We start from the raw sequence: 19,887 nt of genomic DNA on the forward strand, positions 1-19,887 counted from the left end.
CTGCTGCTCTGTCTTATTACTGCTCTGTCTTATTACTGCTCTGTCTTACTACTGCTCTGTCTTATTACTGCTCTGTCTTACTGCTGCTCTGTCTTACTGCTGCTCTGTGTCTCTGTCAGGAACCTGGAGTGTCTCAACCTGCTGCTGAACACGGGAGCGGACTTCAACAGGAAGGACCAGTTCGGAAGGTGAGTCAGTCCTACATTTAGGTTATATCGGATTTATGTTCATTTGTATAAATTAATATTTTGTACAATAATATATTTCGATATATTATTATCCGATTTATGGTTTGGTTGTCTACTGTAGAGACCACATGCTACGGTAACTGCTGCTCTGATTGACTTGGAGGCCTACTACTGTATCTTCCAATCAGGTCAATCAATCAAAGCTTTATTTGTATAGCGCATTTCATACCCAGAGGCAACACAATGCGCTTTACAGAGAACAAGGGAGGTGGGCATACGACCAACCCCTACATATTCCAGAGGGAAGCAAAAAAACAGTATCACCCGGGGGCCAGATAAGTGAGCTGTAAAAATTCTTCCCTGACCCCTCTCAACAAGGCGATCAAGCAAGCCCCTGGAGTATGTTTGTCTACCGGCTAAGAACATTTATAAAGCAATAAATTACATTAAATTACATTTTCAGAGTAAGAGAGGCTAAAAACATCATAGGAGAGACATGGCAAACACTGGTGTATGTCTGTGTGTGCGTGAATGTGCCTGGGCCCAGATAGAGGCAGGGGTTGGGGTAGGGAGGGGGTAGGAAAAGGATACGGACCCGGGTTAGGGTGAGGGGAACGGGATCTGAGCCCAGGACTGGTGTATGTCTGTGTGTGTGTGTGTGTGAGTGTGCCTGGGTCCAGGTAGAGGCAGGGGTCGGGGGTAGGGTGGGGGAAAGAAAAGGATATGGACCCGGGTTAGGGTGAGGGGTCTGCTCTCATATTTTCGTAACTTTTACCAGTAACGTCTGGTGTGTTGTGTTCACATGTTTTTGTGCGCGTGTCCCACAGGACGCCCCTGCACTATGCGTCTGCTAACTGCAACTACCAGTGTGTGTTTGCCCTGGTGGGCTCGGGGGCCAGCGTCAACGAGCTGGATGTGAGGGGCTGCAGCCCGCTGCACTACGCCGCCGCCTCCGACACCGAGGGCAAGTACGTCACCCGGGGCTGCCCATGCCCTAGCATTAGTTGCATGTTTCTGCCCTGTTATTGGTAGACTGTGTGTTGGTATTGTTTTCTGATTGGCTGTGTGTGTGTCAGGTGTCTAGAGTACCTGTTGAGGAATGACGCCAACCCGGGAGTTCGAGACCGAGAGGGCTACAGCTCCGTGCACTACGCCTCTGCCTACGGACACACACTCTGCCTGGAACTGGTGAGCACTAGCACGCTACACAAGCACACTACACTAGTACAATACACTACACTAGCTCATTACACTAGCACACTACACTAGCTCATTACACTAGCACACTGAACTAGTGCAGTACACTAGCACACTACACCAGTACAGTACACTACACTAGCTCATTACACTAGCACACTACACTAGCTCATTACACTAGCACACTACACTAGTACAGTACACTACACTAGGTCATTACACTAGCACACTACGCTAGCTCATTACACTAGCACACTACACTAGTACAATACACTACACTAGCACACTACACTAGTACAATACACTACACTAGCACACTACACTAGTACCCTACACTAGCTCAGTACACTACACTAGCTCATTACACTAGCACTACACTAGCTCATTACACCAGCACACTACACTATTACAGTACACTACACTACCTCATTACACTAGCACACTACACTATTACAGTACAGTACACTACTGTAGCTCATTGCACTAGCACACTACACTAGTATAGTACACTACACTAGCTCATTACACTAGCACATACACTAGCTCTCTACAATAGCACACTACACTACTGTAGCTCAGTACACTAGCACGCTACACTAGCTCTACAATAGCACACTACGCTAGCTCAATACGCTAGCTCTCTTCTACTACTACTACTACTACTACTAGGTGGTCCTCGGACGAGCCCTCCATCAGCATTTCCAGTCATCCCGATCCTCCATACGTCTGGCTGGCTCGCCGGTACTTTCCGCTCCTGCATCTGTCTTGAGTACGTCCACGTACTGGATGTTAGAGTGGGACGTCCTCCTGATCGATGCCCGTGTGTCGGCTCCCACAGCACCAGTTTGCTGTCTGGCAGTGACCCGCCAGCCTCATTCTCCCAGCTGCTTTTTTCTCACTCACCCTTGGTGACCCCATACAGATGCTTGTTGGTAACATGCTCGCTCTTGTTGATGTTTAGTACTGCACACAGCATTCTGGTGTAACATCCAGCTGAGCTTGAATTGTCGGAGGAGGTTTTGGTTCTTGCCCGGACGAGCTGACCCATGAGCCTCAGGTATTTCAAGTCATTGTAATACAAACCCTGGGTGGCCGGGCCCGACTAGCGGCTAATCCCCCAAACAGGTGATGGCTTCGTTGTCTTCAGCAGGGAACGACCTTCGCTCCGGGACCCCCAGCCAACCCAGGGATGTATCACACTGCATAGACCCCTAACCTACTCCTAGCCAGCCGTAAACCCGTCTGGGTGGGAACCATAGTCCATAGTCCAGGACTATGATGAAGAGGAAGGGGGCAAGGGTGTCCCCCTTGCAACTCCCCAGCCAGGACGTCAAACTCCTCCCTGTTGCCATCTGGGGTCACCACCTTGGCTCTTGTACTTGTGTACATGGTCTCTATGACCCTGAGTGGACTGGGAGGGACACCGTAGGCCCAAAGTATCTCCATCATGCCTCTGTATCGTGTCAAAGGCCTTTTTGAAATCGATGAAGAAATCGAAATTCGAAAACCATTTTGGTCGATGGCGCAACATATCCGCTTCACCATCATGCGATTGTACATCTTTGCAATGATACATTTCAGACTGTTGCCTCGGTAGCTACACTACACTAACACCAAGCACAGTCATTTTTACACAATACAATAAACACACTTGGACTACAATAAACACTATTGGACTCCAGAGCTTTACTTATTTGAAACATGCTTCATTATTTGTTTTCGGTTTTCAGATGGCCAGTGAAACCCCTCTGGATGTGGTGAGTAGGCTATAGATGGTATGTCATGTTTTCCCTGTGGAGGTGCTTCTAGCGAGGGGGGGAGACGGGGTTTCTTGACTGGTTAGAGCGCCACCTGGTGGGCGAGAGGTACAGCAGCAGAACTTTGAGCCCCTCTCTCTCTCTGACCTGTCTCCTCAGTTGATGGATATGTCGGCTACGGACCTCCTGAATGACGCTGACAGCGACGCCCCCATCAGCCCTCTACACCTTGCAGTGAGTCATTTGTGTGTGTGTGTGTGTGGCCTGTCTGTGCTGCATACACTGTTAATGGCTGTCCTCACCTAACCTTGTACTGTGTGTGTGTGTGTGTGTGTGTGTGTGTGTGTGTGTGTGTGTGTGTGTGTGTGTGTGTGTGCGCGCGGTGTGTGTGTGTCCAGGCGTATCACGGCCACTGCGGTGCGCTGGAGGTGTTGCTGGCCTCCCTGCTGGAGGTGGACGTGCGGACGGCAGAGGGCCGGACCCCCCTGAGCCTGGCCTCCTCCAGGGGCCACTCCGAGTGCGTGTCCCTGCTCCTGCACCACGGGGCCTCGTCCATAGCCAGGGACTACTCTCAGAAGAGGACAGCCATACACGCTGCAGGTACGACACACACACACACACACACACACACACACTGTAAATATGTGGCAAGGCATTTCACTTACTAACGTGTGTGTGTGTGTGTGTGTGTGTGTGTGTGTGTGTGTGTGTGTGTGTGTGTGTGTGACCCTCTCTCTCAGCCATGAATGGTCATCCTGAGTGCCTCCGTCTGCTGATCAGCAACGCTGATACACACTCTGTGGACATACAGGACACCAATGGACAGTGAGTGTGTCTGTGTGTGTCTGTGTGTCTGTATGTGCGTGTCCGTCCGTGTGTGTGTGTATGTGCGTGTCCGTCCGTGTGTGTGTATGTGTGTGCGCGCTCGTGTGAACACAAACGATGGACCAAGAATGAGAATTGATGTTGGCAAGGAATCTGGACAGGAATCTGTTGTTAAGATTTGTTGACTGAAAGAGTGTGCGTGTGTGCGTGCGCGCGCCTGTTGATGTTGGCAGGGAATCTGGACTGGAATCTGTTGATAAAATCTGTTGACTGAAAGTGTGCGTGTGTTTGTGTACGCAGGAGCCCACTGATGCTGGCAGTGCTGAACGGACACACTGAGTGTGTGTATTCTCTGCTCAGTAAAGGAGCCAACGTGGAGGCCAGAGACCGCTGGGGAAGGACAGCCCTGCACCGCGGAGTGAGTCACACACACACACACACACACACACACTCACACTCTTTCAACAAATCTTAACAACAGATTCCTGTCCAGATTCCTTGCCAACATCAACAGATTCCTGGTCCATCGTTTGTGTCCACGCGCACACACACACACGCGCACACACACACTCTTTCAGTCAACAAATCTTTACAACAGATTCGTGTCCAGATTCCTTGCCAACATCAACAAATTCTTGGTCCATCATTTGTGTTCACACGCACGCGCACACACGCACGAACGCACGCATACACACACACACACACACACACACACACACACACACACACACATGCTCCCCATGTTAAATAAGTTCCACTCATACGCACACTAATAACACTAACATTACTCAACTTTGTTTTTGTTGTGTTTTCAGGCGGTGACGGGTCACGAGGAGTGCGTGGAGGCCCTGTTGCAGCGCGGAGCGAGTGTGTGTTTGAAGGACAGCAGGGGGCGCTCTCCCCTCCACCTGGCCGCCGCCTGCGGCCACATGGGGGTCCTGGGCGCCCTGCTGCAGGCCACCGCCGCCTCGCACACCCTCACACACCTGACGGACAACCAGGGATACACGCCACTGCACTGGGCCTGCTACAACGGTACTGGAACGCCACGGACCCTCCCTGGGGGGCGCTCCTCTCCGGCTGTCCACTTTATATTCGGAGGGTCCTCTCTCAGCAAGGATGACTTTTGAAAAGTCTCTCCGTCTCTCTCCCTCTGTCTCTCTCTTTCTTTCTTTCTCTCTCTCTATCTCTTTTTCTCTCTCTCTGTCTCTCTCCCTGTTTCTCTCTCTCTCTCTCCCTCTGTCTCTCTCTTTCTCTCTTTTTCTCTCCGTCTCTCTCTCCCTCTGTCTCTCTCTTTCTCTCTATCTCTTTTTCTCTCTCTCTCTCTCTCTCCCTCTCTTTCTCTCTCTCTCTCTGTTTCCCTCTCTCTCTCTCTCTCCAGGCTATGATGCGTGTGTGGAGGTGTTGTTGGAACAGGAGATGTTCAAGAAGATCCAGGGGAACTCCTTCAGCCCGCTGCACTGTGCTGTGTAAGACGCGTGTGTAACAGTGTGCGCGTGTAATATTGTGAGTGCATGCATAATAGTGTGTGTGTATGTATAATATTTTGTACGTGTGTGATATTGTGTGTGTCGTGCGTTTCAGTATGAACGATAACGAAGGAGTCGCAGAGATGCTGATCGACTCTTTGGGTCCTGCTATCGTCAACACCATGGACGCCAAGGGCAGGTAAGACACACACACACACACACACACACACACACACAGAGCCATGTGCTGACTGCGTTCTCTCGGCCCGTCACAGGACCCCTCTGCACGCGGCATCGTTCTCGGACCACGTGGAGTGTGTGTCCTTGCTCCTGGGGCACGGTGCCCAGGCCAACACAGCGGACACACACACGCACACAACCCCGCTGATGATGGCCGCACACAACGGCCAGACCAACGCCGTAGGTCAGTACACACACACACACACACACACTTTCTCCTTTCATCTCCGCAGCCCTGTCAGTAAGCATCTTTCATCTCCCTCTGTCCTGTAGAGGTTTTGGTGAGCAGCGCCAAAGCAGACCTCACTCTGCAGGACAACAACAGGAACACAGCCTTACACTTGGCCTGCAGCAAGGTAACACACACACACACACACACACACATATATAAATGTGGGGGGACCATCTCTCCATCTCGCTTTCTCCCTACTCTTCTCTCTCCTCAACCCCCCCCCCCCCCCCCCTCTCTCTCTCTCTCTCTCTCTCATCAGGGCCATGAGACCAGTGCCTTGTTGATCCTGGAGAAGATCAGTGACAGGAACCTGGTCAACTGCACCAACACGGCCCTGCAGACGTGCGTACCAGAGCAGTGGCTCGGCTGACCCACACACACACACACACATCACCCTAGTTCACCGACCGTTAACCGGCAGCCCGCGCCCCGTCCGCCCCGTAGAACGTTAACGAGTTCCGAAAATGTGGAGGAGGAAAAAAAATGGGTTCCGGTATTTTTAGCTAGCTTTTTTTTCTCCCAATATTGAAGCAACCTCCAAAAACAATCGAGATGAAACTCCTTTTATTAGGAATGATTTACTGACACCAAATATGTGCGTTTGACCCGCGGGTTCTAAAGATAGTTATAAATCCGTCTATCGGCTAACAGTTAGCGAGTAGCCTCCACAACCTGACCCTCGCTCACAGAGCTGTGTTGCTGACTGTGCGTTGGATAGCAGTAGCCCAGGACAGGGGAAGCTGAAATTCACATTTAATGATTGGAACGCGGTGGGCGGTGTTTGAAACCAGACAGAGGTATTTACTTAACAGAGGCAACTATCCTCTACATAGATGTGTCAATGGCAAGTTCCTTCAAAATGGTGTCCATGCATGCCTTCTTAAAAAGCTCAGCATCGCTAAATGGTTCACGTTTGGAGAGGACCCAGACAGCCTGAAGAGATGCACTGTCCCCTCTCATGTTCAGTTAAAGATGGGTTAATAATTCAGTTGGCATGGAATGTCCAGCTTTCAAGGTGGACATTTTTCTGTGGCAGGGCTCTGAGTGCTCAGGGTATGAGTCTGAGAGAGGTTGCATGCCTTGTGTAATGGCGACACCTAAGATTGTGTTATTTTGCAACAGTGATCGTTGCAAAGGTTTGGCTTTATTACTGAAAGTTGGCATGATGAATGTGTACCTATCTGTCCATTCTTCATTAAAGCTGTCATTTTCCACATCAACTCTCTTTGAGAGTAATATTTTTGTCATTGATGGACAACATGACCAAAAGTGAAGACAAAATATCTTGATCTCCCCCTGGTGGCTGGCTGCACTATACATGTAGGCAGGGGTGAAAAGTAACTTTTTGGCTCACGGTGAGTCACCTGCCAAGGGGACTGTAGATGAAAAAATCTACCGGCCAAGTATATATTTTTTTCAGATAGCCTTCCGAAATCTAGTCGGCAATTGGAAATTTTACCTCCATTTGGCCGGTGGCAGGTGTTAATTTTCAGCCCTGCATGTAGGTGTTATGAAAAATATATAACCCTGGAAAAGTCATGGAATTTTAAATACCACTTTCCAGGCCTCTAAATGTTTAAGTTAAAGGTACCCAATGTAGTTTTTGACCACCGAAAATCGCGTACTACGTCATTGCGTCAATACGCGGAGCACATAATAGTGACGTTTCACACATCTTTGTTGTTTTTCAAAACATTAGCTAAATATCATTTTGCGAAGAAATTACAAGGTAGGAAAGACATTCAAGTGATTCAACATGTTTATTAGACTACAAGGAACCATATTATTAAGGAATTTCGAAAATAAACAAAGAACGGATTGTTTTGATTCACGTTTCGTTGGGTACCTTTAAATTTAAATTGACTTGCTAATTCGGCTAAAATAAAAAATAAAAAAATTATTTATTTGTAAGTCTGGCCCCCACAGTGTCTGCATTCTGGTTCTCAGACAAAAGTTGATGACCCCTGACTTCATACCTGGACATCTGACCAACTCAGCCCTCTGTCTTTCTCCATCTATGTGCTCCCATCACTCTCTTTCTTTATTCTCTCTCTCTCTCCCTCCCTCCCTCAGACCGCTCCATGTGGCGGCCAGGAACGGTCTGACTGTGGTGGTCCAGGAGTTGCTGGGGAAAGGAGCCAGTGTTCAAGCAGTGGATGAGAATGGTCCGTAGATCACACATACACAAAAAACACACACACAAGCAAAACACACAAGTAAAATAAACACACACACACACACACTCTGACTTGTTTCTCGGCCTCTCACGTCAGGTTACACCCCGGCCCTGGCGTGCGCCCCCAACAGGGACGTGGCCGACTGCCTCGCCCTCATCCTCAACTCCATGATGCCCGCCTCGCCCATGGTCACCATAGCGACGCTCCCCGCCCTGACCCTCGGCCGCGGGGCCGTCAATCACCACGGCGGCAGCCACCAGTCACAGAAAGGCGTGGCATTCGACGCCGCCCCCCCGCCGAGGCCCGACCACGCCTCCTACTGCAGGCAGGACCGCCCGCTCTCCGTCGACGACGAGCTCAACGACTCCGATTCGGAGACGTATTGAGGACACCCCCCCCTGGTGGTGTGGAGCCTCTGGAGAGCCAGCAACAACTCAGGAGCCTTAACAGAGAAAGGCAGGAAGGACAGGAACGATGAAGGAGAGAGAAATGGATGGGTTGGAGAAAAGAGGAGTGGAGGGGAAGAGGAGAGGGGGAGGAAACATTACAGTAGATAAACGTATACCAACTCTCTCAATCTGACACTACAGGTGTAGCTGTTTGATTTCTGACAGAGTTGGGTGGAGAGACCAGCTGTCTCATTATAAACAGTGTTTTGAATTCTTAAACCCTTTGTCTTTGCTTGACTTCCTTGGAGGGAATTTAAAGGCACTACTCGTTTGGGCATCCAAACCCACTCCGTGTTGTGTGGTTTAAACACTGACAGAGCACTGACTTCTCTCTCCTGATCCGTGGCCACGCCGAGTCTACGGTGCGAGCAGAGGGACAATCTCAGCCCAAGGGACCAAGAGACTCCCCTGTTCTTTCTCCCTAATGTATAACCCCGAACACTGAGACAGGGCGGATCACTGTCCCTCACATTTCTAGAGTCAACACAAGTTGATTTGGATTGGACTTGATTCCAACAGGAGGAATGAGTTAATATATATGATTCAAGCAAGTCGATTCACACAGGAGACTGAATTGTAGTGAATGTCGTCTGAATCAAACAGGAGTTGATTCTTCCAGTGGGGGGGATGGATGTATGTATGTATGTATGAATGAATGACTGACTGATTGATTGCAGTTGATTCCCTAACAGGAGGGGGAGTGATCTGGATGAGAACGCCAAGGCCTTGTTGTGAAGCTACTTAAATGTTTGTTAAAGAGGCACTTTACTCAACCTTTTTAAAAATGTTTTCCATCAATCCACTATGCATATGATGTAAAAATAAAGTGTCTTTGTTTGATGGGTCAGAACTTGATAGATATAAGCTAGCCATTTCTGTAACCCTGCCCAAAAAGTGTGATGTAATAGCTAATTTGCAGCTCTATCTTTCATTTTGTTACCCACAAAACAATGATAGAATTTACATCATATGCATGGTGGATTAATGGAAAACACCAAAAGCATTAGTTTGAGTAAAGTGGCCCTTTTAGGGAACCACAGGGATGCTACTGAACTCTGGACTCTACTGGCCAGTTCCTCTGACCTAGATTAAGCTGTTTTGAACGTCACACTACTTTCAACAGAGGATCTCAACTGAAGATGATTTTTAGTTTAGTATAAGTCTTCATCTAGGTCTGGGAAATCAGCATTTACAACTAAATGTCTACTGTACTTGAGACAGGAAATGGTGGATCTGTTGTGTGTGTGTGTATTACAAGGGTCCTTGTGTGTGAGTGTGAGAGAGAGAAATCTTGGCTTTTTAGGAGGACTCGTGGGTGAGAGTATGAGCTGACCACTGGTGCAATGTTCTTAAATGTGTAATGGATAAATAAATAGACATTTCTTTTTGAAAACCCAGTGTTGTCCTCTGCATGTCAACATGGATGTGGAAGCAAGTGGGAGGTGTGCAGTTGTGTAACTAGAGATAGCTCTTGATACGAGTGTGAGAAGATAGAGAGAATTGACAGAACGTCTAGGCTGGGCTCAGACTACAGGATTTTTAGGCCGATTCACCCCTCCCGACAATCGGAGGAGAAATCTGGTCTGGAACGTTGGTCAGGGCCAATAATCGGCCCAGATTATCTTGTAATGTGAGGGGTTTACAGATCCAATCTTATACCTTCCGATCGGCTCGCAGACCGGGGCGGCCCCGATAATATCAAACGTTTGATATTTAAGATTATTACGTCCCGACTTTACAAGTGAGACGGCGAGACCAGTGGTTCGTTGCTCCCTCGGGCACGATGAGATCCTGTAGTGTGTGCTGAGCCGTTATTTTCAAATCTTGCTGTGTGTGCTTGTTTGAGATGCGCAAGAAGAATATCTGTTAAGATTCTCCTTATGTGCGTGATGTAACCCGATTTCGAAATTGGTTAGGATTTTAAATATCCTATAGTGTGAGCCCGGCATAAGAACAAACCTCAATTCTAATTCCATTTATTTACAGACAGCCATGCAGTGGTCACAATCATCTGTAAATTCTAAAGTTATGAGGTAAAAAAAAACATTTAAAAAAAGGTCCAAAGTATGAGCTGCAACCAGTCACTTGGTCTGATCAGACCTCATCCTGGTCATACATCCTGCCGTAGAGACATGCTGTGACCAGACCGGCTGTCTTTCCTGAGTGTTTCATCGTCACGCGACCATCGGCGGTTCTTTCGACAACGTCCGCTCTCTCCAGGGCCACCCCGCTGACCACCACCGACGGATACACGTACTGCGTGCCGAACGTCCCCTCCAACAGGAAGTCCACTTTAGACTCCGCCTCCTCCACCGCCTGTCCACAGGAGCTGGCGTCGGACCCAGAACAGCGGACCAAAGCGCACACCTGCAGGGGGGCAGCGGGCACGTAGAAATTCATGTAAAACGCCACATCCCGTAAGTGGTAATACAAAATAAGCTACACAGCATATAGTGACACAATATCAATTTTAAATATCTTAATTTAGACTCCAGTCATTCCCAACCTGCAGTGCGTAGCGCCCGTTAACCGTGTGTGTGCCGGCGAAAGCCCCCAGCGCGTAGAGCTCCGTGTCGCCACCCTGCGGGGACCTCCGGTACTGCAGGCGGCAGCAGAGAGGGCCCTGGCACACGGAGAGGCTTCCCTCGGAGCCCGAGAGGAGGAGGAATGAGAACCGGTCGTACATCATGGAGGAGGTGAAAGGTGCGGGAGAGGGAGAGACGGAGGGAGCGCGGAGGAGCGGAGAGGAGGAGAGAGCCTCCAGGCAGCCCTCCTCCTCCTGTTGACAGAATCTAGAGCCCAGGGGATCCGAGAGCCCGGGACCGCCGCCCTCCTCTGCCCCCATCCCCTCCGTCTCCCCTTCCCCGGCGAGGTGCTCCGACACTGGGGTCAGCCCCATTCCTCCCCCTCCCTCCTCCTCCAGCCCTGCTCCGGTCCCCGCCGTAACCCCTCGCTCCCCCAGCCAGCCGGGGTCCAGCACGGGCACTCTGCCCACCAGCAGCTTTCCCACGTCCGGGTCCCCCGCCCTGGCGTGGTGGTACAGGGCGGCGCCAGGGCTGAATATGCCACTGCCCGTCATGCCCAGTGGGTCGCTGCGTACGTTGGCGCCCAGCACCGAGACGCCGGCTCCCTGGCTCAACGCCCACTGGAACTGGACCGTGGCCAGCAGGGGGAGCTGGTTCATCCACGCCGTGGGGTAGACGAGCTGGCGCACGCCCTGAGGGAAGACAGGAAGATGGCGTGTGTGTGTGTGCTAGTCAACCGACAGATCGCCCCGCCTTTTCCGTTGGTTTATTTGTCAGGGACAATGCACATTAAGATAATAAATCGTGGGTACAATAAATCATAAATGAGCCAGCATTAGCCAAGAGGTTAGTTTTCATCTGCTGTCCCTGGCCTGATGTTAAAAAGGCAACCTGAAATATCAAATGCAGTGCAATAAAAACAATAGAAATAAGCTAAATGACATGTGGGCACGTGGAACACTTAACATACTGTTAAAATACCAGAAAATACACATGCACTAACCAGGAGAGAAACATGCTCATGACAGGACATGACAGGACAAACGATTAGGACAAAACAGTAGCTGACATGATGGCAATAGGAGTATCTACTGCATTAATGTGTACATGGTTGATTACTGTTGATGAGCCATGATTTCAGGTGTGCAGTGAAGGTACGGTAAGTATTGAGGTCCCTAATATCTGTGGGTATTGAGTTCCAGTCCTGTGATGCTTTAACTGAGAATGATGAGCGGCTAAATGTACTGATTCTGTGGGGTACGATGCAGTCTCCTCAGGTGGAGGCTCTGGTTGTGTGGTTAGTGTTTGATCTCTAACCCTAACCCTCTGTGATCTCTGTGCATCAATATGCAGTAACAGTGTGTAGTAATGCAATGGTATGATCGGTTGAGTTGGTACTTGAACAGGAAGAACAACAACATGTAGGTAGTGTACAAAAAATACAGACAGTAACAAGAAAATAAATTAAAAAAAGAACCAGAACGTGGCTCTATCAGCTTCTACCCAAACGGACGGATCCTTTAACCCTTCCCAACCACCTTCGCAATTCTCTCACCAATAACAAGAAATAATAAATGATATTTATAATCATAAATAAAACAAAAAACAAACATGCTTGTCAGCTGACAGATCGATCACCCACCTTCTTCACCAGGGCCACCGTGGGGTCGTGGAACAGGATGTCGAAGCAGGTCAGCACCCCGAACTTCCCGGCAAAGGGCGTGTCAAAGGTCACGACCTCCAGAGTGGGGGGCTTGTCGAAAGCGTTCTCAAAGTACAGGTTGTGTTTGTGGTAGCGAGCTGCCAGGGAACCATCTGACCTATCAGGGATCAGTACATAAACGCTAGTTTATAAAAGAGAACCACCCAGCACACGAGTGGAGTGCTGAATCATAATATTGTCAGAGACAGAAACATTGAAGAGATATATCCGTTCATCAAACTATCACAAGTTTGGCAGGTACGGCAAATAAAATTGTCAATTCTACGGCGAACTCTACCTGAACACCACATCCGTGTTGAACTGCCAGCGTCCATCTGGTGGGCAGGAGGGGTCAGAGGTCAGAGAGCATGGCTGACGGTCGGCCATGTTGGCCACCAGGTAGAGACTGTGACGGCGAGCCATGCAGCTCAGATTCCGGAGGACCTGAGAGAGAGCAGGAGGGGCTGGATGTCATGTCTGGAGATGCGTGTGTGTGTTTGAGAAAGTGTGTGTGAGAGTGAGTGAGTGAGTGAGTGAGTGAGTGAGTGAGAGAGTGTGAGTGAGTGAGAGAGTGTGAGTGAGTGAGTGAGTGAGTGAGTGAGGAGTGAGGAGTGAGGAGTGAGTGAGAGAGTGAGTGAGTGAGAGAGAGAGAGAGAGAGAGAGTGTGTGTGTGTGTGTGTGAGAGTAGGCTGTGTGTGCGTGTATCTACCTCAGTGTGTGCATGTCGGTCAGGCTCGCTGCAGGGGTTCCAGTTCTCTTTCTGCGGGTCGGGGACGGTCTCTAGGTAACCAGCAATGGAGGAGCGGCTGAAGTTGAACCCCTGAATACCATCCTCAGGAAACACTATGATCTGAGCCCCCTGAGGGAAATGGAATACGCGGCTCATTCTAAATGATCATATCGTTTCAATGACTTCTCAGTCACGTTGCTAGCCTAGCTTTAGTTAGCCTACCTTTTCAGCCGCCAGTGCAGCCTGCTCCTCATACACATCCAGGTTTTTCTGCATGTGTTCGAGCGCGGCGGCTCGAGACAGCGGCAGGTGCGGCTCGGCGTTCAGGTTCACGCGGTGCTCGTAAACCGCGGCGACGTACGAGGGACCGGAAGTGTCTTCTGTGCGGACAAACAGCACCGAGCACAGACAGAGAGCGGCTATAGCCGAGACCCGGGCTCGGGTAAACATAGCGGGTCAAACGGGACAAGACAACGTCATGTGTCTAAGAACAGTTCTTTGTGGAGTAGGTACACCGGCCAGGGTCTAAAGTTCAACATAATAATAGCTAACAGTAAACAAAACAATACCAGCACGCAGTCAATTCCAGTATCCCACAATATTGTCACACTCAAGCGTCACATTCTCGCTAGTTGGAACATCAGAGCACAACTTTCTTTGGCAACAACTTAATAAACCGTATTATATTATTAGGCGTAGCTAGATACAGAGTTGTTAGACGAAGTCCCACTGTTACGCCCCTCCCTTCTTCGTCAACCAGAAGGGCTTCTGTAATTGGCTGTTTACTTGTCTGGACTCTGGGCGTGAATATATGGGCTACATTTTAGTCGTTTAGCAGAGGCTTTTATCCGAAAAGACTTCTAAGTATTTTGTCTAGACAAGTGTAAGTGAGCCTGCTGTGCATGAGTCATCGCCAGTAAAGCCTTCGAAAAGAACAAGTGCTACAGGCAGTGTAGAAAAAAGATCCAGACATTACAATATATGACCGTTAGGTGGCAGCAGCTCACAGGGAGTAGGTCTGGGGCAAACGATGCATGGTAGCCTACAGTATTGATACACAGAGAAAAATATATATATATTCCAAGATGATACTGGCAATAGTGATGACATATTTAAACCAAAACCATAGACTAAGAAACGAACCTCAATACAAAGGTGTCCTTCAGTCCTGGTTTGATTATGTTTAATTTGAAATGTACAGGAATATCATACAGACATCCTAGCCGGTTGATTTGCATGGCAATTTTCAGATGGTACAATAATAAACAGATTAGCTTATGGTGCTTCTAACTTTACCTACTCAGATTTGCCTCACTACAGTTCCTATAGGTTATTATTGCAGAGGGATTCATAGAGACTTAAACCAATGCCTACAGTCGATGATGCTTAACTTTAATTCTGTTTATGTGTTGTGATTCCAGGTAGTGTAAAGGGCTGGTTCTGACAGGTGAAGTGATGTTAATACAGGTGTTACTCATGTCGCGGTGTTAAGTTCGCTCTGATGGGTAGTGTGGTGTCAATCCAGTGGCTGGGGTTCTCAATCATGGAGCTCCATACGTTGATCTCCTCCTCAGTCGAGTCCATCCAAATCACGTTCTCTCCATAGCTCTGACCTGAAACACAAAAATTAGTATTAGAGTCTGATAGTATATCACCTATATGTGTGTGTGTGTGTGTGTGTGTCACCTGTCCCAAGGCTGAGCCTGACCCCTCCCAGCTGGTGTGTCTTCAGCCCGTCCCGCTGCCACACAATCAGCTCAGCGCAGGCCTGCCTCAGGTCCGTCTCCTGGAAGCCGTCGTACACCATGGTGTGGTTGTAGGTCGGGCTGATCGAGCGCTTGACCACGCGTGTCTTCTGGGCGCTCAACCGGCTGTTGTCTGGCAGCACGTAGCTGGGGCAGGGGTTACCCATGGTAATGAGCATTTAAAAACATGATCGAGTCTTAACAAAAGCAGTTGCATCCCCAACCCACAGTCTACAGCACATATGCTCTGCGTCTCCTCTCCCTCTGATCTGAAAGCACTGGACAGCAGGAACAGTCCCAATCCTTCATGTTGCTTTGACCAATCCTGTGTTTTCAGATCAGTGCAGATGACAGGGTGGGGATGTTGTATTAGAGAACTACGCCCAATCACAATGTCGCCCCTAAATTCTCAAGCCCTGAACCCTCACACACTTTTTGATGTCACCTGTTAAGTGGTTGACTGTGAGAGTTTTATTACAAACCTGTGTTACCCTCAAAACATTTCTGTTGAACTTGTTGAAATCATTTAATTTTGTGGTCATAAAGCTATAAATGACTACATTACTGCAAGTGATTCTTGTTTGTGATGGAACCACAAGTATTTTGCTACTCAAAAATGTCAACACGCATTTCTGTTTTGGACAAATACAGTACCTTACATTAAATTCTTTCCATAATATTCATGTTGGAAATCTCTATTTAAAAAAACAACTACACCGAAACGGATTATTGTCATAGTTAGGAATCATTTGATTTAAGGAAACAGAAATCTATGTAATGTAATCTATGTAAAATCTATATCTATAGCTAATCTATAGCTGAAAACATGAAAACGGTATTTTGTTTTGTAAAGTGAACGTTAGGGTTGGCTGCTCCTTCCATGCTTGTATGTTTGTGCTTCTTTGGGTGGGAGTTCCACAAAGTTGGCTAACTGAGTAAGGCTGACTTCTGCACAAAGTAAAGTAAAGCTTTATTTTATTTTTATTACTTCAGTCCATGTTCCAGATGTGACGAGTTTTCAGCTCTTACTCATTGCAAAAGTCAGGCTAATTCAGTTAGCCAGCTTTGTGAAATACCCCTGGCAACCCCGCGTTTCACGTCCAACGATAAGAACTATGAGTAATTCCCTCAGGCAAAGTGTGCATAAGTGCAGACTTACGGAAAGGGGGCATTGGTGTCAGGTGGCAAAATGTCTGCCAGAGAGCCCTTATGCACTTGACAATTTGACAATGGGACAGACAGCCCCATTCTCCTGCACTTAACAGGAACGTGTCTCAAAGTCTGCGAGGGTGGATATTGGGATTGTATCCTGGGCTCATCTTAGACACTGGTCCTATGCAAGGCTCCTAACCGGTTCAAGGAACGGAAACGAAAACCGAAAACGAATGGTATTTTACGAGGAACAGAAACAGGAACGAAAACGAAATGGTCTTTAATTGTTCCAGAACAAAAACGTTAATTTGAAATCTTTAAAACCGGTTAATAACGTTATTTTTTCGTTCTTTGTAGTAGGCCTATATAACTTAAAAATAATTGTAAAAAAAGAAGAAAGCTGAGCCTTTTATGGCCGAATAGGCTAAATTAAATTAATTAAATTTGTAGCCCTCATCTTGTCCTGTTTTTGTAATGTAGCATAGGCCCCTTAATCTGTTATTTCACAGTCAGGATCTTAAATGCTTGCTTAGCGAAATGAAGAGATTTAGATATTACAACAACACACAACATGCATAGCCTAGTTCCGACTAGGGATGTGCGCAGCGACTATTTTCACTGATGACTAGACGGTGGTTTTGTAACCGATTACATGACTAGTCTAAAAACAGGATTCCCAAGTTTCTACAACAAGTGCTATTTAGAAAAATTGAGGATGTTTCTCAAACTCTGCAAGCTAAGATGCATGACTATTCTTGATGTTTCCCAACCACTCAGCGGCAGCCAATTTGCATGCGTTGCGCAGGGCTGTCACACACTCTCCTTTGTTTTCCAGTGCAAAACAGTAGTTCAGCCTGTCCTTACAGCTTATTACTTAGCAAAGATATCAATGTGATTTATTTTGTTTAATTGAAGAAGAGTAGGCTAGCCTATAGCCTGTAATGTTTCAGTAGGCTAAAACTAGATTTCACATAAAGACCGCGGATGTCAGAGAGGACAATAACGTTCGAAGGCAAATTTATTCCAACATTGGTCCACAAAGAATGATGCAAATAATAAAGTGAAAGAAATAATAGCATACTGTGCAAATATAATGTTTTATATGGACCTGCCTACTGTGCAAATATAATGTTTTATATGGACCTGCGTGTCTGCAATAAAGTTCCTCTATCTTTATAACCAACATTCAGCGGAAGCCAATTTTCACTGGTTGCGCATCTCGCTCCAAGTATGGTTTGACTATTTAAAACACGGAGTACAGTTGCTGGATGTATACTAGTATGCATAAACCTATGTTTTGCGAATTTAATGGTCTGCCTCCTTCAGAGTTCAACTCGGCAATTAGGCTGTGAAAGCAAGCGCGCCTCTTGGAATCTAGTCATATGCCTATTGTTGCACAGATTTCTGTCACGTCTTGACTTTCACAAACCAAATGATTAGGCTACATTAATTAATATGAGCACACTTTAGTGACAATGTGCCATGCAACCCTGATCATTGAATAGCATAAGTTAAATGACTATAATATTAAAGACCGCGGATGTCAGACAATAGGCTACGTATTAGGCGTATAGGCACCAAATCCGGAGCTCCCATACAAAAGGAACGCAGCATAAACAATAGGGATTTTGCAGATGAATGAATGAGGTGACTAATTATTTATAAATAACATAAAACATTATAAAACGAAATAAAAACAAACAATAGGCCTACAGGCGCAGAATAAAACAGCTTGCAGCAACAGTACAAGAAAATATTTGTAGCCTACAAGAAATACTGTAGGCCTATAGAGTCTTAATAGGCTAACACCCCCGGAACGGTGAACGGAACGTTATTTTTCGTTCTTAACCGGTTCAGGAACGCTATGTTGGTGGCGGAACACGAGAACGGAAACGTTAAATATTCTGGTTCTGCTCGGAGCGAACCGATTGAAAAATAATTTCGTTTTTAAGCCCTGGTCCTATGTGACTCACCTTTTGATGTAGGAGTCAACAGCACCTCCTCTGGTTGAGAGGAGACCCTGCGCCTCTCGCAGCCAGAGATGCAGCTCCCCCGACAGGGGAAGACCTTCAGCTACAAACACACACACACACACACACATACACAGTTTATGTAAAAGTTGAGGCATGATTGGGACAATCGGTTCAGATTTGTATTTGGTCAAGTAGGCTTGCACCTACGAGGATGTTGGAGCATGACAATAAAGATAGTGCCAGAACAAGACAGGACAGTGCAAAATACAATAAAGTTAGAATAACAGGTTCGGTAGGAGAAAGACAACACCACAATGCCCTGCCAGTCAACTCAACTAGACACACCTGTTACCATCGTGCGTACAAAGTAATTTCCTGCCTATCATCCACAGTATATAAAGCCACCTAACCTACCTGTTCTCTCTCCTTCCTCTGCTTCTGCATCCCTCCCCTCCCCGTCTCCTCCTCTGCTCTCAGATTCCTCTATCTGCTATCCAGGTACCATGCAGGGGTCTGCTGGGCTGCTCTATCTACTATCCACATACTGCTCTATCTACTATCCACATACTGCTCTATCTACTATCCACATACTGCTCTATCTACTATCCACATACCCTGTGGAGGTCTGCTGAGCTCTGGAAAGCCTGACTGATAAGCAAAGGGACTCATCTACCACACCCAGTCTCCTGCCTGGATACACGACCTCAGCTCGCTCGCCCGCTCGCCCGCCCGCCTGTCCCCCCGTCCGTCCATCCATCCATCCATTCATTCACTCTGCTCATTCAATCATTTATTATTGTCAACCATTCATTCTTTTCATCATTCCAGTAAACATCCTTAAATGTTTTCAGTTGTTGGTGTGGTCTTTGAATTTGTGAATGAAGTGAAAAAATACAATATACAAGATACACGAATATATAATCATGAAGTGATGGAACTCAATATAAAAAACAATCTACAAAAATGTACACATTAGACAGTGTCACTGGGCGTTTCATGCCTTATTGATGAAGCCAGTTACAATCAGAAAGAAACCGTTTTTGTGCCTAGAGGTTTTTGTGTCAGTTTGCATGTACTGTATGTATGTGTGTGTGTGTGTGTGTGTGTGTGTGTGTGTGTGTGTGTTTGTAACCCTTGTGAGGCAGATGCGCTAAAAGTTGCGCCAATAGGAACGTCCCTCTTGCAGGGACCGTTAGCGCTCCTTTGAGGACGACTCGCCACCACTACCTGGGACTCACGAGGACACTTTGTCAGTAACATACATGTGTTGTAGGACTGGGCAATATCTCAAGTTCATCTAAATCGCAAAATGGATGTTAGCGCTTCGTCTGCTGTCGGTCACTCAAACGCCAGCACCAGCACTTCTCTCAGGGAACATTTCAAATCTCGGTTTCAACGTGAGCAAACTTTCTCTCACAAGGTGTGGATTTTCAGAGAGGTGGCGGTTCTCACACATTAAAAGTGGAATGGATTCATTTGGAGATGTGACTTGTCCTTATAGCAGGGACCTTTTTGGGCGGTTTACA

General features: G+C 47.5%; 3 protein-coding genes across 6 annotated transcripts in view; 1 reads left to right on the plus strand and 2 right to left on the minus strand.

Annotated features, from left to right (window-relative positions):
- Positions 1-8,471, plus strand: part of ankrd28a (ankyrin repeat domain 28a) — a gene marked incomplete at both ends in the record, with an annotated part of 26,793 nt that extends 18,322 nt beyond the window's left edge. For all 3 annotated transcript variants that reach the window (XM_084455158.1, XM_084455157.1, XM_084455156.1), the window contains 16 exons: positions 120-188; positions 1,016-1,156; positions 1,265-1,376; positions 3,116-3,142; positions 3,302-3,376; positions 3,541-3,742; positions 3,883-3,967; positions 4,268-4,385; positions 4,783-5,002; positions 5,349-5,436; positions 5,552-5,635; positions 5,712-5,860; positions 5,950-6,032; positions 6,168-6,250; positions 7,982-8,073; positions 8,182-8,471. In XM_084455158.1, coding sequence (XP_084311284.1) covers positions 120-188; positions 1,016-1,156; positions 1,265-1,376; positions 3,116-3,142; positions 3,302-3,376; positions 3,541-3,742; positions 3,883-3,967; positions 4,268-4,385; positions 4,783-5,002; positions 5,349-5,436; positions 5,552-5,635; positions 5,712-5,860; positions 5,950-6,032; positions 6,168-6,250; positions 7,982-8,073; positions 8,182-8,471 — 1,918 coding nt within the window. The remainder of the gene's footprint in view (positions 1-119; positions 189-1,015; positions 1,157-1,264; positions 1,377-3,115; positions 3,143-3,301; positions 3,377-3,540; positions 3,743-3,882; positions 3,968-4,267; positions 4,386-4,782; positions 5,003-5,348; positions 5,437-5,551; positions 5,636-5,711; positions 5,861-5,949; positions 6,033-6,167; positions 6,251-7,981; positions 8,074-8,181) is intronic.
- On the minus strand, positions 8,443-14,141 carry btd (biotinidase; the record flags this gene model as incomplete). 2 transcript variants are annotated; one of them, XM_084455160.1, is made up of 7 exons in its annotated part: positions 13,714-14,141; positions 13,471-13,620; positions 13,060-13,205; positions 12,702-12,879; positions 11,041-11,751; positions 10,792-10,901; positions 8,443-8,527 (listed from the first exon to the last, which is right to left on the minus strand). In XM_084455160.1, the coding sequence occupies exons 1-7, from the start codon at positions 13,939-13,941 to the stop codon at positions 8,443-8,445; spliced, it is 1,608 nt and encodes a 535-aa protein (XP_084311286.1). In that variant the 5' UTR covers positions 13,942-14,141. The 2 variants fall into 2 exon arrangements, with proteins under 2 accessions (XP_084311286.1, XP_084311285.1); XM_084455159.1 differs by lacking the exon at positions 8,443-8,527 and having other exon boundaries at positions 10,179-10,901.
- Positions 14,142-14,961: 820 nt separating this feature from the next.
- The window catches only part of sytl1 (synaptotagmin-like 1), a gene marked incomplete at both ends in the record, with an annotated part of 9,316 nt that continues 4,390 nt past the window's right edge, over positions 14,962-19,887 (minus strand). Inside the window, 3 exons of the mRNA XM_084454959.1 lie at positions 14,962-15,104; positions 15,178-15,383; positions 18,362-18,461. Coding sequence (XP_084311085.1) covers positions 14,962-15,104; positions 15,178-15,383; positions 18,362-18,461 — 449 coding nt within the window. The remainder of the gene's footprint in view (positions 15,105-15,177; positions 15,384-18,361; positions 18,462-19,887) is intronic.

This window comes from Borostomias antarcticus (genome assembly GCF_949987555.1).
Source record: "Borostomias antarcticus genome assembly, chromosome: 21".
NCBI classification, from domain to species: domain Eukaryota; kingdom Metazoa; phylum Chordata; class Actinopteri; order Stomiiformes; family Stomiidae; genus Borostomias; species Borostomias antarcticus.